The sequence below is a fragment of the Ahaetulla prasina genome, chromosome 2, assembly GCF_028640845.1.
Source record: "Ahaetulla prasina isolate Xishuangbanna chromosome 2, ASM2864084v1, whole genome shotgun sequence".
Classification (NCBI taxonomy): domain Eukaryota; kingdom Metazoa; phylum Chordata; class Lepidosauria; order Squamata; family Colubridae; genus Ahaetulla; species Ahaetulla prasina.
The window spans coordinates 189353403-189371153 of NC_080540.1; the positions used below are offsets into that span (position 1 = coordinate 189353403).

Sequence of the window (17751 nt, forward strand, 5' to 3'; positions counted from 1 at the left end):
TTGTATAAGAATAATTATGATGTGTTATGGAAAAAAATTCAGAAGGAAATGAATACCTGGAAAAAATTACAATTATCTTTGTTAGGGAGAATAGCAGCTATAAAAATGAATGTTTTGCCTAAATTCTTGTTCTTGTTTCAGATGATACCAATAATTAAGAAAGATAAAAATTTGGATGAATGGCAGATTGGAATTAATAAATTTATATGGGAAGGGAAAAAAGCGAGAGTCAAAATGAAAATAATGCAAGATACACAGGAAAGAGGAGGATTAAAAATGCCTAATTTAAAATTGTATTATGAAGCAGTTGTTCTTTCGGTATTAAGTGATTGGTTTAATTTGACGGAGGAAAGGATTTTGAATATAGAAGGTTATGATTTATTATATGGTTGGCATGCATATTTATTGTATGATAAGAAAGTAGATAAAGCTTTTAAGAATCATGTGTTGAGAATTTCTCTTCTGCGTGTCTGGAAAAAATATTATTATAAGTTAAATTACAAAATTCCTATATGGGCATGTCCTAGGCACGCAGTAGAGAATATAAATATAGAACAGGAACAAGAAATGATTACTTATAAAGATCTTTTATACAATGAGAGGGGAAATTTACAATTAAAATCTTTGGATACATTAAAAGAAGAAGGGAGGAATTATACTTGGTTTCAATATGGACAGTTAAAGGCTAGATGGAAAGAAGATCAGAAAATAGGTATCATTCAAAATGAAGAAAATTTGGTTAAACAAATTAGAAATCAAACTCAGGGCATATAAAGAGATTGTATACTGTGTTGATAGAAATAGATTCTGAAAGAGATTTAATAAAGGATTGTATGATAAAATGGGCACAGAATATTCAAGAACCAATAATGTTGGAAACATGGGAAAAATTTGGTTAGAAATGTTAAATTTACATAGCGCAGAATTTAAGGGAAAATTTTTATAAGATGTTTTATAGATGGCATTTAGATCCTAAGAAATTATCACGTATGTATCCAGATATGCGAAATGTTGGAGATGTAATTGTGATGATGCTACATATTTTCATGTATGGTGGACTTGTAAGAAAATTAAGTCTTTCTGGATAAGAATTTGGTGGATTATGCAGAATGTTCTGAAGAAGAAGATAAAGTTCCTACCGCAATTTTTCCTTTTGGGAATAACAACGGACTGTACAGTGATTGAGACTAAGTTGATTTTGAACTTAATAACAGCAGCACGACTGTTGATTGGACAATATTGGAAAAAAAAAGAATTACCCACAATAGAAGAATGGATATTGAAAGCTCCAATTTTGGCTGAGATGGCTAAAATCTCAGCCTTCTTGAAAGACAGTACTCAAGAAAAATATTTAAATGAATGGAAGAACTGGATTGATTATATTCAAAATAGATATCAGATTAAGAAATTTCGGATTGCTTTTGAATGAAGGATGTTATTTTTGATTTTAATGGAAGAAGTCAGGTTATGTGAGAGAGAAAGACTATAATTGTGTTAGATTTTAAAAATTTAATGTATGAATGTTTTGTTTAAGGAACTATACCTTGTGTTTGCTCCGGGAAGTCCGGGGGGGGGAGGGGGGTTTAGGAGGGAGGGGGGGAGGGGGGAAAAATTTAATTGTTGTAAAACTATTTTAATAAAAAAAAAAAAAAAAAAGAAAAACACAGACTTCAGAGGATAATTAGAACTGCAGAAAAAATAATTGCTACCAACCTGCCTTCCATTGAGGACCTGTATACTGCACGAATCAAGAAGAGGGCTGTGAAAATATTTACAGACCCCTCGCATCCTGGACATAAACTCTTTCAACTCCTACCCTCAAAACGACGCTATAGAGCACTGCACACCAGAACAACTAGACACAAGAACAGTTTTTTCCCGAAGGCCATCACTCTGCTAAACAAATAATTCCATCAACACTGTCAAACTATTTACTGAATCTGCACTATTAATCTTCCCATCACCAATCTCTTTCCACTTATGACTGTATGACTGTAACTTGTTACTGGCAATCCTTATGATTTATATTGATATATTGACCATCAATTGTGTTGTAAATGTTGTACCTTGATGAACATATCTTTTGTTTTATGTACACTGAGAGCATATGCACCAAGACAAATTCCTTGTGTGTCCAATCACACTTGGCCAATAAAAATTCTATTCTATTCTATTCTATTTAGCTTCACTACTATCTGCCAGGCATTAAAAAAACAATAATTAGTTAAGGAAACAATTAAGACTTATATGTAAAAAATGTATTCAATTGATGTAATCAGCAAAAGAAAATACATTTTATTCAAGTGTGCATCACAATTTTTTTAGGCTTGATTATTTTTTAATAACATTAATTTTATATCATCAAATTACAGAATGTAATATTGATGTTTGCTATTTATCAGACAATAGCATAATTACCTTGAAATGCTTATTTTAGAAACAAGATAAGGCCAATACCTGGTAGAAACTGGTATTTCAAAGGCAAAATGCATTTCATTTTAATTCTATTTTTAATTATGTCTCTTTTATATGGTTTTATGCAGGGGTGAAATGCTCCCAATTCGGATCGGATCACTCGATCTGGTAGCGATGGCGGCGGGTGGTTCGGAAAACCGGTAGCAAAAATTCCTGGCCCCATACCCTGCCCCTGCTGAGCTGCGCCATCATCAGAGGTTGTAGAAAATGTTTTTAAAAGATTCTGGTGATCAGGCAACTCAGCTGGGATCGTCAGAATCCTTTAAAAGCTTTTTTTCCTCTGGCGATCCCAGCTGAGTTGCCTGATTATCACAGGCTTTTAAAAGCATTTTTTACAACCTCTTTGGCCCACCCAGTCACATTACCCACCACCACCAAGCCATGCCCACAGAATCGGTAGTAACAAATTTTACATTTCACCCCTGGTTTTATGGTTTTATCTGTACTGCCCTGAGTCGTTTGGAGAGTGAGATGGCCAGTGTCTAAATCTGATATATACACAACTTTGTATATGTCCAACTGTTGTGTACAAGGCTGCTTCTGTTGCAACCCAAACCCATAAAAATGACCTGAAACTGCCAGCCAATCATTGATTTCAGACCTAATGAATAGGTCTGGGATGGAGATGAGAACAGTTTCTTCTGCAGTGGTTTTCTGTCTTGTTGCTCTTGATGGGATGCACCAGAAGCTGACTGTTTAGCACAGCAGACCGATGGAAGCAACCAGTGGTGGGATTCAAGTAATTTAACAACCGGTTCTCTGCCCTAATGATTTCTTCCAACAACCTGTTTGCCAAACTGCTCAGAAAGTTAACAACCGGTTCTCCCAAAGTGGTGCGAACTGGCTGAATCCCACCACTGGAAGCAACGCTGGGAACAACATGTTCATTTCCCAGCTGGTCCTTGCAATTCTTGCCTTGCTTTGGACTGTGCCTTATGGACTCTGTAATCTTCTTGCCTCCTGAACCCTTTTGCGGGTTTACTTAGCCTGCTGTACTTATCTTCTTTGGGAACTTTGGGAACAATGAGCCTTGTGGACCTATTGACCATTGCTCTGTAGACTAGTGTTGGTTTGCTTTTGCCTGGACAGTTCTGAGTTTTTGGTGAAGGGAATTGCTGGGGAATAAAACCACTACCACCATCATGTGAGTGGTCAGTACAAAAAGTCTTGACCAAAGTGAATAATTTCTATTTTAATTATCTTGGGTTTTACAATTATGTCAAATATTCATTTCTATAGTTATAAAGTCTATTAATACCTTTATATTACACCAGTACAGAATATGGCATGTTATTTTTCAATGTGATAATGTAAGCACTCATGTAAATTTAAAATGAAAATAGAACTTTTAGTATATGATCCAGCATATATAGATCTAGCATATATAGATCTAGCTTACCTAGTATTTTCAGATCAAAACATGTTTCTTTGATTTTCTCATTAATGAAAACTGCTGCTGTGTAATTTCCAGTATCCTCTTTTGAAAGGTTTTTGAGAAACAACTCGCCAGAGGAAGAATCAAGATTCAGTCTTTGTTTTTCCTTTCCAGGAGGAAAACTATAGGAGTCAGCCACTATATTTTTTCCTTTCTTCCAACGAATTCTTGTTAGGTTGCCATCGCCTGCAACTGATGGTGACAAAACAATATCTTCTCCTTCAACACCAACTATGGATGTATGATTACTGCAATCTACAATCAAAGAAACAGAAAAAAAGCTGCCAGTGATAATCAGTTTTATCATATCCATCACATTTTATGGTTTTAGGTTAAGCATACTGTAAAAATACAAAAAGGAAGTAAGTTGTGCTTTGACATGTGTGAGTCTGTGCACTTACATTTAATAGACCAGCAGTCCAGAAATTGTAATATGAAGCAGATGAGGTACTAAGAAGAGTCAGGTCTGCATACAGAACTTCAGAAGAACAGGGTAGATCAGTTCCAATGGCTTTAAATCCCGAAGATCGGAAGGTACCCAAAAGACAATAGCTGCCTAATTTTGACAATTAATTTTGACAAAAGGCCGGGCAGGGTTGGGAAGGGAATCCAGGAGTCTCCAGTGGGGGGAGAGGTGGGAGACTCATGATTTGTGATCTTATTCAGGGGGAGTCCGCGGACCTTATGGGTATTACGGAAACCTGGTTGGGCCCAGAGGGGGGGGTCCCCCTTGTCGAGATGTGCCCGCCAGGTTTCCGAGCATTCCATCAGCCGAGGGACCAAGGTAGGGGTGGGGGGGTGGCGGTTGTCATTAGGGAGGATCTAGAGCCGAGGGAGACCACTGTTCCTCAGATTGCCGGCTGTGAATCCCTCTATGTGCGATGGGGTTATAGGAATCAGTTGGGCTTGGTGATCGCGTACCTGGCTCCTTGCTACGTGACCACAGCCCTGCCTGAGCTGTTGGAGGTACTCGCTGCTGTGGCGGTCGAAACCCCCAGACTTATAGTCATGGGGGATTTTAACCTGCCATCAGTTGGCTTGTCATCGACGGCAGCTCGGGAGTTCCAGGCTTCCATGACGGCCTTGGACCTGATTCGAGTAAATGATGGCCCTACGCACTCGGGGGGAGGCACGCTGGATCTGATTTATATCTCTGGGCAGTGGCTTAATGATCTGGTGTTAGATGACTTAGTAACAGAACCAATGTCATGGTCGGATCATTTTCTCCTTCGCCTAGACTTCCGAACCGCCATTCACCACCGCAGGGAGACGGAACCTATACGGTGGTTCCGTCCCAGGCGCCTGATGGACCCGAGAGGTTCCTGACGGAGCTTGGGCCATTCCTGAGGAACTGGCCCACGGCACGACTGAGGAACTGGTCACGGCCTGGGAACAGGCCGCGGCGGGCCTTGGACCGTGTCGTGCCTTTGCGGCCTCTGACCCGGCGGAGATCTCGTCCGGCCCTTGGTACTCCGAGGCTGAGGAGATGAACGCCAGAGAAGACGCCTGGAGAGCACCTGGAGGTCCAGTCGCCCGGTTGATCGGACACTAGTTAGGTCCTATTCTAGGACCTACCTAGTGGCAATGAGGGAAGCGAGGCGTTTCACGCCCACCCTCATTGCGCCGGCAGATAACCGCCCGCCGCCCTGTTTGGTGACCCGCTCTCTCCTACATCAGGAGGTGCGGATGACCCGTTGCAGGACGAGCCGAGAGTTTAGCGGTTATCTATACGATAAAATCGCCAGCTGAGGGACGGTCTGGACCGAAATTGGGATGATCCAAGCGAGGGAGAGGAGGCACGCCTTGTTGAGTCCATTTGGGATGAGTTTGACCCTGTGGCTCCGAGGACGCCGACAGGTTGTTGGGGGCTGCACGGCACGACATGTTTATTGGACCCGTGCCCTTCCTGGCTGGTACTGGCCACTCAGGCGGTGACACGAGGCTGGCTCCAGAGGATTATCAACGCTTTATTGGAAGGGTTTTCCTGCCGCCTTGAAAGAGGCGGTGGTGAGACCCTCCTTAAGAAGCCCTCCTGGACCCAGCTATTTTGGGTAATTATCGTCAGTCTCCAACCTTCGCTTTGTTGCAAGGTTGTAGAGAGTGCCGTGGCGCGACAGCTACCCCAATACCTGGATGAAGATGTCTATCTAGATCCGCTCCAGTCCGCTTCCGACGCCGGATACAGCACGGAGACAGCTTTGGTCGCATTGGTGGATGATCTCTGGAGGCCAGGGACAGGGGTTATTCCTCTGCCCTGGTCTTATTAGACCTCTCGGCGTTCGATACCATCGACCATGGTATCTGCTGCGCCGCTGGGGGATTGGGAGTGGGAGGCACCGTATATCGGTGGTTCTCCTCCTATCTCTCCGACCGGACGCAGACGGTGTTGACGGGGGCAGAGGTCGACCGCGAGGGCCTCACTTGGGGTCCCGCAGGGTCGATTCTCTCGCCTGTTGTTCAACATCTACATGAAGCCGCTGGGTGAGATCATCAGTGGTTTCGGGTGAGATACCAGCAGTACGCTGATGATACTCAGCTGTATTTTCCACCCCGGCCACCCCAATGAAGTTGTTGAAGTGCTGTCCCGGTGTTTGGAAGCCGACGGGTCTGGATGGGGAGAAACAGGCTCAAGCTTAATCCTCCAAGACGGAGTGGCTGTGGATGCCGGCATCCCGATTCAGTCAGCTGCAGCCGCTGGCTGTCGGAGGCAGTTATTGGCCCCAAAGGATAGGGTGCGCAACTTAGGCGTCCTCCTGGATGATCGGCTGTCGTTTGAAGATCATTTGACGGCCGCTCCAGGAGGGCCTTCTACCAGGTTCGCCTGGTCCGCAGTTGCGCCTTCCTTGATCGGGATGCCTTATGCACAGTCACTCATGCCTCGCTACCTCTCGCTTGGATTACTGTAATGCTCTCACATGGGGCTCCCTTGAAGTGCACTCGGAGGCTTCAGTTAGTCCAGAATGCAGCTGCGCTGGTGATAGAGGAGCTACCCGTAGCTCCCATGTAACACCGCCTCCTGCGCAGACTGCACTGGCTGCCTGTGGCCTTCGAGTGCACTTTAAGGTGTTGGTTACGACCTTTAAAGCGCCCATGGCTTAGGACCTGGCTACTTACGGGACCGCCTGCTGCTACCACATGCCTCCCACCGACCCGTACGCTCCCATAGAGAGGGGCTTCTCAGGGTGCCGTCCGCCAAACAATGTCGGCTGGCGGCCCCAGGAAGGGCCTTCTGTGGGGCTCCCACCTCTGGAACGAGCTTCCCTGGTTTACGTCAAATACCTGACCTTCGGACATTTCGTCGCGAACTGAAGACCCATCTTTTTATTCGCGCGGGGCTGGCTTAATTGGATTTTAAAAGGGAATTTTACAAATTTTAAATGGGGTTTTAATTGATGATGATTTTTTAATATCAGGCTAATTCTGAATAAGTTTTTTAAGGGTATTTAAATTGTGTATATTTGTATTGTTGTTTTTATTTTGCCTGTACACCGCCCTGAGTCCTTCGGGAGAAGGGCGGTATAAAAATCAAATTAAAAAAAAAAAAAAAATTCCCATGAGATGAAGTGAGGCGAGGCAGGGGGCAGGACAGCTTCAGCCAGTGTGCCTTCAGCTGCTTTCAGTGCTGCTCAGTTCCCCACCCCTGCCAGGCTGGTCTGGTCTGGTGAAGGGGATTGCCTTTCACCTTCTCCACCATGCCACAAATGGGGATTGACTCAGTGGTGGGTTTCAATTTTTTTTACTACCGGTTCTGTGGATGTGGCTTGGTGGGCGTGGCAGGGGACGGATACTGTAAAATCTCCATTCCCACCCCACTCCAAGGAAAGGTTACTGCAAAATCCCCATTTCCTCCCAATCAGCTGGGTCTTGGGAGGCAGAAAAAAGATGTGGGAGAGGCCAGTCAGAATTTTTACTACCAGTTCTCCAGAACTGGTCAGAACCTGCTGAGATCCACCTCTGGATTGATCATCCCCCAAGCCATGCTCCCCCTTGCCCCCCCCCCGGTCAAACTAAATCCCAGGCGCTGTGCTGCAATGGACAGATTAAAAGCGCAGCTTTTGTTGGTAGGAGGAGGACGAGCAGGGAGAAGAAAGAGGGAAAGCGGCTGAGTGAGAAGTACCCCGCTGGCCAGGCACTGAAGCGCTGCCACTGCCACCACCAGGTATAACTCTCTGAGGCTGGATTAGATCTCTCTCTCTTTTGTTCTCTCTCTCTCACACACACACACACGGAAGACAAAGCAAGGCAGGGGTGCAAAGCTGCCCCATCTGCATCAGCCTTACTTTAAAGCCCTTCAGCAAGGCCACCCATGCCAAACTCTCACCATCATCACCCTGCAATGGCAGCCACATTTTTTGGACTATAAGATGCACCAGTGTATAAGATGCGTAAGATTTTGAAGAGGTAAGCAAGAAAAAAAATGTTTTTGCCCTCCCCGGCCCCCAAGAGCACTCTGCAGGCCTCCCAAACCCTCTGCATGCCCCGTTTTTGCAAAAAATGGGCCTGTTTTTAGCAAAAACAGGGGCATTTTTGCCCTCCCCAGCTCATAGGAGCACTCTGCAGACCTCCCAAAGCAGGGGTGAAATGTAAAAATGTTTGCTACCGGTTCTGTGGGCTTGATGGGCATGGCTTGGTGGTCATGTGACTGGGTGGGTGTGGCCAACTTGACATCACTCACTGTTAGAACCAGGAACTGTACATTTTGAAGCACATTCTGCCTCTTGTGTCTCGTCCTCCCTCCTCTCCTCAGCCGGGCCCCTCCCATCTCCAACCGGGCCTGTTATCAGACTCCGAGTCTGATAATGAAGATGAACAGCCTGTCATGCCTCCAGCCCCCGGCCCTGGCCCCATGCCCGGAGATGATTCCAGCAGTGGAAGGACAAGCCCGATAAATCTCACTCATACAGAGTGTGTTCCTTTGGCTCAGCCGTCAGAGCAGGAAAACAGCCAGGTATTGGAATTGCTCGGGCCTACTCCTTCTGACCCCTCCCTTCCTCAGAAGCTGCCAGGAGATCCAGCTGAAGACAATTCACTGTAGGAGGACCCTCACTTCTGGAGATCTGAGAGGTGACGCCAGCAGAAGGAAGGGAGGGGCAGGCCTGGATAAATGCTGAGTCATGGAGCCACACCCCACAGCCTATATAAAGGACCTGCTTTTGGCATTCCAACATTGAGTCAAGCAAAGTCTTATTGAGTTTGCTGATACCAGACCCTATCGCTGAAGTCACAACTTGGACTCCTGCCTGCCCTGAGAAACCTCGGAGGAACTTGGCAAGCTGCAGAGGCTTCATTGTCAAATTGGTTACGGACTTCCTTGACTCGTTCGTCGGAGTGGGGGGTGGGACACAACACTGCCCCTTCTGAAGCCCCCAATGCTTTGAGTTTCCCTCCGCTACCCAAGTGAACATCAGAGCCTTCTCTTACCCCGCTCTCCATCCCAGAGGGCCGCGCATTCCCCACCCCCTCACCAATCCTCCATACAAACCAGTGGTGAAATTCAAAAATTCCTTCCTCTTTCTTTCTTTCTCTTTCTCTCTTTCTTTCTTTCTCTCTCTTTCTTCCTCCCTCCCCCACCCCCACTTCCCACCCGCCATACCCAGGAAATAACTGTAAGGAAATTCGGCCACGTTCTTTCTGTTTCTGGAAAGATACAAAATAAACCTTGCATTGCAAAAAGAGTGATTGTCAGGCTGTTACAGCACAGCGCCATGAGGGTGCCTTAAGGGGAGCAGACGGATCTCTCTCTCTCGCTGCCCAATTGCAGCAGGAAATGGCAGGCAGCCCTCTCTGTCTCTCATCTCTCTCCTCTCTGTCAGCTTTGTGTGTGTGTGCGCGCTTATGTGCGCTTGCATGTGTATGCGCATATGTGCACATGTATGCATGTTCCCTTTTGAACCATTTTCAAAAACAGGTGAGGGTTGGGTTTGTTTGGGTATTTTTTGCTGATGTTGTTCTTTCTTCTTTGGGTGCTTTTAACTATAAGATTTAAATCAACTGTCATTTCAGGTTCCCAGATAAATGAAGCTCTTTCATCCCCCTGCTGTGGTTCCCTGTCAGCTGGCTGCCCCCCATCCCCTTGCCCTTCCCTCCCCCTCACTCCTCGCCTGTCCTGAGAAGAGAAGGGTGACGATGGCAGATGGAGACTCATTCCATATTCCAGAGTGGAAGCGCAGCATCCCTCTACTTTCCTCTTTTTCCAGCCCTTGTTGGGAGATGCGTGACTTTTCTCCGTGCCTAGACACTGGCTGGGCTGCCCAGCTGCAGCCAATGCTCTACGTCATAATGGGCTTCATGAGGAGCAGGAGGGGACGCCGTCTCCCCCATTGTGCAAGGCGCTACATTTAAGTGCAAAAGCAGCAAGCAGCCACGGAGGCAGCCAGAGGAATATGGGGAGACGCACCCCAGCCGGTGCCTTTGGATGGAGAAAGTCCCCAAGAAACATGCTTTTAAAAGGTAAAAAGGGGTTCTGACGATCACAGCTGTGGCGCGTAATTGTCAGAGCTTTTTTTTTACTTTTAAAAGCATTTTTTTACAACCTATTCATACCAGTGTTGGCAAACCTTTTCGGCACCAAGTGCTGAAACGAGAGCACATGCACGTGGGGGAGCGCTGGATACCGGAAGAGCAGCTCCCTGGTGCGCATGCACAGGAGCACCAGAAACTGGAAGAGCAGTTCCTGCCGTGCATGCACGCACCAGGAAGCTGAGCTTCCAGTTTCTGGCATGCATATGTGCGACGGTCACCTGGTTTTCCAGTTTCTGGCATGCATGTGCATGTGAAGATCAGCTGGCCAGCGCACATGTGCATGCTGGAACGCAGAAGAACAACAGGAGATGACTGGCGCGCCCAGAGAAATGGCTCTGTGTGCCACTTCTGGCATACGTGCCATGGGTTCACCATCACATTCGGCATAAGAAGCACCTCCAGGCACACCAAAAAAAAGAAGATGTGGCTGCAGGCATCTCGTGAAAAGGCAAAAGGCAGAACAGAAAATATTTTTTTTCCTACCGGGTTCAATGGGTCTGGCTTGTGGGGGGGGGGCATGTGACTGAGTGGGCATGGCTGTGAGTGATGTTGAGTTGGCCATGCCCACTCAGTCACAGGACACACCTCCAGCATGCCCATAGAACCGGTAGGGAAAATTTTTAGATTTCACTACTGCCCTAGTCCTTCATTTCACTAGACTAGACATACCCAATTCCTGCAACCGTTCTTCATATGTTTTAGCTTTCAACCCCCTAATCATCTTTATTGTTCTTCTCTGTACTCTTTCCACTGCTTCAACACTTTTTTATAATGTGGTAACCAAAACCAGATGCAATATTCCAAGTGTGGTTTTACTAGGAATTTGTAAAGTGGTACTAATACTATATGTGATCTTGATTCTATCCCTTCATTAATGCAACCTAGAATTGCATTGGCTTTTTTGATTGCTGCTGTACACTGCTGCAATTCTGCCTAAAATAATTTTGTCCATTGGTTTCTAAAAGGCTCTTGGTGCACCATGACAATCAAGTCATTTTTGTACATGACTACTTGAGTTGTTGCATGGGGTGCCTTCTCCTCAGAATACCTTTCCAGAGATACTTGATATCTCATATTTGCATTTGGTTATGCCCCTGAATAGATACTTAGCTCCAAATACCTACAGTAGATCATCTACTATAGACATCAGGAAACTTCTGTATTGTATTACTACTGTAGCGATAGACTGTAATAAAAAAATATTTCAAACTGTTTTGAAGTTTTATTACCTGAGACATCTCAGATCTGTACAATGTCACTCTGTTCCATAAATATACCAAACATGTTTGTACCAATAGAAGAGAATATTTGTAACTCACAGTTGAACTGTGGGGTCCTTGGTGATCTCTGAGCTTGGTTGTTGATTTATTACCTTCTGTATTTTTTGGAGTATAAGGCACTCTTGACTATAAGACGCACTTACCTTTTTGGAGAGGAAAACAAGAAAAAAATCTGTCTCTGCCTCCCAGCAATTTGCCTCCTTGCAGCAAACAGCGAACAGCAGAGGCCCGCGGAGGTAGCAATAGGCAATGGCAATCCCTGCAGCCTGAAACAGGGATTGTGTGGGGGCTCCCACCCTCTGTGGGGGCTCCCACCCTCTGGAACGAACTCCCTCCAGGACTTCGCCAACTTCCGGACCTCCGAACCTTTCGTCACGAGCTTAAAACACACTTATTTATCTGCGCGGGACTGGATTAGATTTTAAAGTTATGGGTTTTAAGGGGTTTTTATTATTTATACTATTTCAAATTTGGGGCAATAGAATAAGTTTTTTAATTGTTTTTTAATCTGTATTTATATGTATTTTAACTGCCTGTGAACCGCCCTGAGTCCTTAGGGAGATAGGGCGGTATATAAATTTGAAAAATAAATAAATAAATAAATAAAACAGCTGAGGCTGAGGCTGATCGGGAGGCTGATCCAACCAACAATCAGCTGCTTGTGCTAATCAGGCTGTGATGAAGCTGAAATGGGCTGTTTGCTGTTTGCTGCAAGGGGGCAAATTGTTGGGAGACAGAGGCCAAAGGGTGGAGGCTGATGGGTGGGTGGAGCTACATTCGTTGTATAAGTCACACCCAAATGTTCACCTTCTTTTAGGGGGGAAAAGTGTGTCTTATACTGTGAAAAATACAGTAAATAGGTAGCATCATCACTGTTATCTAGTTGGGAAATGAAATGTCTGCAATAAACAATCAAGCTCAGAGAGCACAGAGCCCCCGCCCCCCAAGTTTGTCTACTATGGCGTTTCACTCCCCTGTTCTCTCTCAGGAATTTCTCGTTCCCTTAAGGGTTTTTTACTTTGAACCTCTTCTGTTTCTTCCTTGGAGTTTCACTTCCTCTTCTGGGACTTCTACCACACTTGGAAATTCCCAGCATGCTACTTCTGCTTTCCAAGAATGTGTTCTATTTTCCTCCTTTGCTGACTGATATGATAAGAAACTTCACTAAGGAATGGACTAGCATCTGAAGAAGATGGTCCACCCACACATACACTTTCACTTCCCCATTTCCAAACTGTACAGCTTGAACTAATTCTTCTAACAACTTTCTGCCCTCTTTCCTCTTTCTGCTGACCCAGAAACATTATTCTGATTCATTCCCAACCTACTAATACTAGTGGGAATACTAGTTTAGTATAGTACTAGTACATCCCATATAATCCATGTATTGAACTGAAACGATATGCTGTAGACATTTACTTTCTCTCTCTTAGAGAAACATTTTTCCTTATATTACAGCAATACCTGTACTACTAAACCAATTAAAAGCATCTGAAAAGAAATGTCCAAACTTTCCAGTTTACAGAACTGTCATAACACGTTAGGTAAATCAGAAAAACCACCCTATAGTTACAACACATAAACATTATTCTAGCAGTAGCTTGAAACCAAGGCAGTAATTTGGAGCAGTTTGGGGAAGTCCCACCACTCAAATGCTATAGCATTTATTGTAAATGATGAATTCTGGGTGAGGAAGAAAATGGAGAATGTGCTAGAAAAGCCTGAACTCGATTCATCTAAAACAATTGGCACCAATGTTAAAGTCTTAGGAATTGTTCTGCTTAGTGAATCAAGTCCTTGCTTATAAGTTCTAGTTGGGTTCTTCAATGTGGTCAGTACTGACCACCAAAAGTCATTGGAGTTATCCAAAGGCAGGAATCGACAGATGGTTGGGGATCAAAAGGGTGTTGATCAGTGATGGGTTGCTACCGGTTCACCCCGGGTCAGGCGACCCGGTAGAGGCGGCGGGATGCTCCACCTACCCGCCCAGATGTCTCTGCGCATGCGCAGAAGCATTGCACAAGCATGCAAGTGCCCATGAATGAACCCTTTAATTGTATTCATTTTATGTATTCAATTCATGCTTATACTATCTAATATATTATCTAATATATTATCTAATACATATTTGACAAAATAAATAAAAAATAAATAAATAAGTAATGTGTAGTTAGTACTGAGCTAATGGAATAGTAGAATAACAGTGGCCAAGTCTGCCTAATTTTATAGACAGTAAAGCAGAATTCAGCTACATTAAAAAAAAAACCTGTATCCTATTGATCTGATAGTAACTGCTGTACATAAAAGAGATCAGAATTTCAGGGATATTTTACCAGGTAACAATGTAACAGATCATGAGCTGTGGTTTCAATGGCCTCTTATCATTCTTAGCTCATATGGGACCTTTTTTGTTATCGGCCCTCCAGAACTGCTATGGGGGAGAGCGTTATAAGTGGTAGAGTTTATTTATTTATTTTTATTTATTTATTTTGTCAATCACATATAAGATAACAGGTAAAAGTATAAACATAATTTGGATACATGAAAAGAGTAAGTAAAAAAAAGGAATGTTAGGACAGGGACGGTAGGCACGCGGGTGCACTTATGCATACCCCTTACTTGCCCTCCGGATTTGATCTTTGGGAACGGAAGGACTCAAAAGTTTGCCCTGTCGCCAATGGCAGCCCTAGAGTGGCAGAGAGCGACTTGGTGTCTCAGGTGCATCATAAAATCCCTACAACTGTGGAGATTTTTGTATTCTTTTTTCTAAAGTTTGGGCCCTATCTAACCTGGCATCCGAGGAGGCTGCCTAGGTCGCCCATATAGACGGGACCTTTCTCAAACAACTTCTTCGTTAATGGAGAGGCTCGTTTGTAAGAAGGCCCCGCTGGAGCCCGATTCCATTCCGGCCAGCCAAGCCAAGATCGGAGCCCGGAAGCGGAGAATAACGGCGCGGGAGGGGGGGAGAGGAGGGGGCGAGACAAGGGGGACTCTCCTTACCTTTCGCAACACAGAGCGCGGTTGCTGCACACAGCAGAGGCCACAGGAGACGTTTCCAGACGGTCATATTTGGAACTGAATAATGAAGGTCGAGAGAGAAAATGGCTGGTCATCTATTCCTCTTTGCCCGATCGTCCAGGAAATTGTTCATATTAATCCTTTATACTTTATTCTGTGACTGTGCCTCTTTCAACCTCGCCAGTCCTCTTGTACCAGAGTAAAGAGCGAAAACCAGCGGAGAGCAGCCCCAACCAGCTCGAAGAGCGATCTATCCGGTCTGTCAGCTCGTCTCAATCTGCCGGATTTTGACGTTTTTTCTAAACGTCGTTTAGATCAGAGATCTCCAACTTTGGCAACTTTAAGACTTGTGGACTTCAACTCCCAGAATTCCTCAGCCGGCTTTGCTGGCTGAGGAACTCTGGGAGTTGAAGTCCACAAGCCTTAAAGTTACTAAGGTTGGAGACCCCTGGTTTAGATGACGTTTTTTCTAAAAGCCGCAGCAATGAGCCACCTACCAGTCGTTTTGCCTCTCCTCTCCCCTTGCTTATTCAGTCAATGTATAACGAATGATTAATTTAACAACATTAAGTGCATGCAAAGAAGACCTCAGTAGTACCAATCCAACAAACCAGTAGAGACAAAACCTATCATCATAACACCTATAGGTGCCAGGTACAATAATTCATAGAACACACACTGATCCACACCAAGGGCTCATGCAAAGGAAGAACCCAGAGTTCAGAGTCTTTTTAAAGCCCAGCAGGATCAAGACTATCCCAATTGCAGGTCCGACACAGTGACAGAGAAGGCACATTTCCTGGGTCCCACAATGTGGCAGTTTAATAGAAAGGATTCAGAACCTACAGTTCCTATGTGACCTGGTTGGGTGGGCAGAGACCACTAGAGAGGAGGGGGGCTTCAAATATCTTGTACCTGTGCCGTGAGGAGTGATACCCAGTAAATATACAGTCATGGTGATCACTAAATAGAAAAGGTAGTGATCACCACTACTGAGTTTTACTGAAAAAAAAGAAAGAATCAAGATAGCTTTCCTCCCCTACTTCTATTTCCCCAATTCTACATGACACACCTTTCTATTTTCAAGTTAGTTCCTAACAAAGAAGACAAAATGTGAAAATCCCAACAAGGACAATGCAAACTGGTCAGCCAAGTATTATTTTGAATGTGACATATTCTGAGGAATAGCTTCCTTTTCCACAGAACATGAAGCACCTTTAGATAAATTTGCCCTGCCCCTGCAGTAGATGAAGAAGATCAGGCTGATAGAAGAGGTTTTCTCCCAAACTGCAGCAGGACAACCTTCACTCCTCTTGTTGTGAATATAGTAGGCCACTTGAAATAATTAAAGCACAGACTCATAGAGCTCAAAGGGAACACAGAGGTCTTCAAGGCAGGAGACTTTATACCATTGTTGGCGAACCTTTTCAGCACCAAGTGCTGAAATGGGAGTGCGCACGCATGTGTGCACATGCCTGGCTCCTTGCTGCGTGACAGCTGCCCTGCCCGAGCTCCTGGAGGTGCTTGCTGGGGTGGCAGTTGAGACCCCCAGACTTTTAGTCATGGGGGACTTTAACTTGCCATCTTCCGGCTCGTCATCGACAGCAGCTCGGGAGTTCACGGCTTCCATGACGGCCTTGGACCTGACTCAAGTAGTGGATGGCCCCACTCACATCGGGGAGGCACACTGGACCTGATTTTTATCTCTGGTCAGTGGTTGAGAGATCTGGACTTGAAGGAAATAGTCACTGAACCTTTGTCATGGTCAGATCACTCTCTCCTTCGCCTGGACTTTCTGACCGCCATTCAATACCGCAGGGAGACGGAGCCAATACGTTGGTTCCGTCCCAGGCACCTGATGGACCCGGAGAGGTTCTGGACGGAGCTTGGGCCACTTCCTGAGGGTCTGGCTCACGGCATGGCTGAGGAACTTGTTGCGGCCTGGGAATGGGCCGCGGCGGGGGCCTTAGACCGTGTCGTGCCTTTGCGGCCTCTGACCCGGCGCAGGTCCCAACCGGCTCCTTGGTTCTCCGAGGAGCTGAGGGGGATGAAAAGCCGGAGAAGACGCCTAGAGAGTTCCTGGAGGTCTAGCCGTTCAGAAGCTGATCGGACACTAGTGAAGTCCTATAATAGGACCTACCTAGTGGCATTGAGGGAAGCAAGGCGTTGCTACGCCTCCTCCCTCATTGCGTCGGCAGATAACCGCCCAGCTGCCCTGTTTCGGGTGACTCGTTCCCTCCTTCACCAGGGGGAGCGGGATGACCCGTTGCAGGGACGTGCTGAGGAGTTTAACGGTTATCTATACGATAAAATCGTTCAGCTTCGGGACGGTCTGGACCAAAATTATGTGATTCAGGTGAGACGCCTGAGGGTGGTCTTGGTGACATTGTTTGGGATGAGTTTGACCCTGTTGCTCCCGAGGACATGGACAGGTTGTTGGGGAGGCTGAATGCCACCACATGTTTACTGGACCTGCCCTCCTGGCTGGTGCTGGCCACTCAGGAGGTGACACGAGGCTGGCTCCAGGCGATTACGAGCGCTTCTTTGTTGGAGGAGTCTTCCGCCGCCTTGAAAGAGGCGGTGGTGAGGCCCTCCTCAAGAAGCCTTCCTGACCCGCTGTTTTAGGTAATTATCGTCCGGTCTCCAACCCGCTGCTAAGGTTGTAGAGAGTATGGTGGCATATCAGTTTCCTTACACCTGGATGAAACTGTCTATCTAGACCTGCTCCAGTCCGGTTTCCGCCCGGTTACAGCACTGAGACGGCTTTGGTCGCAGGATGATCTCTGGAGGGCCAGGGATAGGGTTGTTCCTCTGCCCTGGTCCTATTAGACCTCTCAGCGGCTTTTGATACCATCGACCATGGTATCCTGCTGCGCCGGTTGGAGGATTGGGAGTGGGAGGCACCGCTTATCGGTGGTTCTCCTCCTATCTCTCCGATCGGTCGCAGACGGTGTTGACAGGGGCAGAGGTCGGCCCCGAGGCGCCTCACTTGTGGGTGCCGCAGGGGTCGATTCTCTCGCC

At 45.9% G+C, this 17751-nt stretch overlaps 1 protein-coding gene across 7 annotated transcripts in view; it reads right to left on the reverse strand.

Annotated features, from left to right (window-relative positions):
• LOC131190986 (uncharacterized) overlaps positions 1-15075 on the reverse strand; it is a 53898-nt gene extending 38823 nt beyond the window's left edge. For 2 of the 7 annotated variants that reach the window (XR_009153391.1, XM_058168602.1), the window contains exons 1-2: positions 14713-15073; positions 3875-4165 (exon numbers count right to left, since the gene is read on the reverse strand). Coding sequence is in view for 6 of the 7 variants with exons in the window: in XM_058168602.1 (XP_058024585.1) it covers positions 3875-4165; positions 14713-14779 (358 nt within the window). In the remaining variant the exon portion in view is untranslated. Of the gene's footprint in view, positions 1-3874; positions 4166-14712 lie in introns of all 7 variants that reach the window. The other 5 variants (XM_058168600.1, XM_058168598.1, XM_058168601.1 and 2 more) reach the window with 3 other exon arrangements.
• Between the last annotated feature and the right edge of the window lie 2676 nt (positions 15076-17751).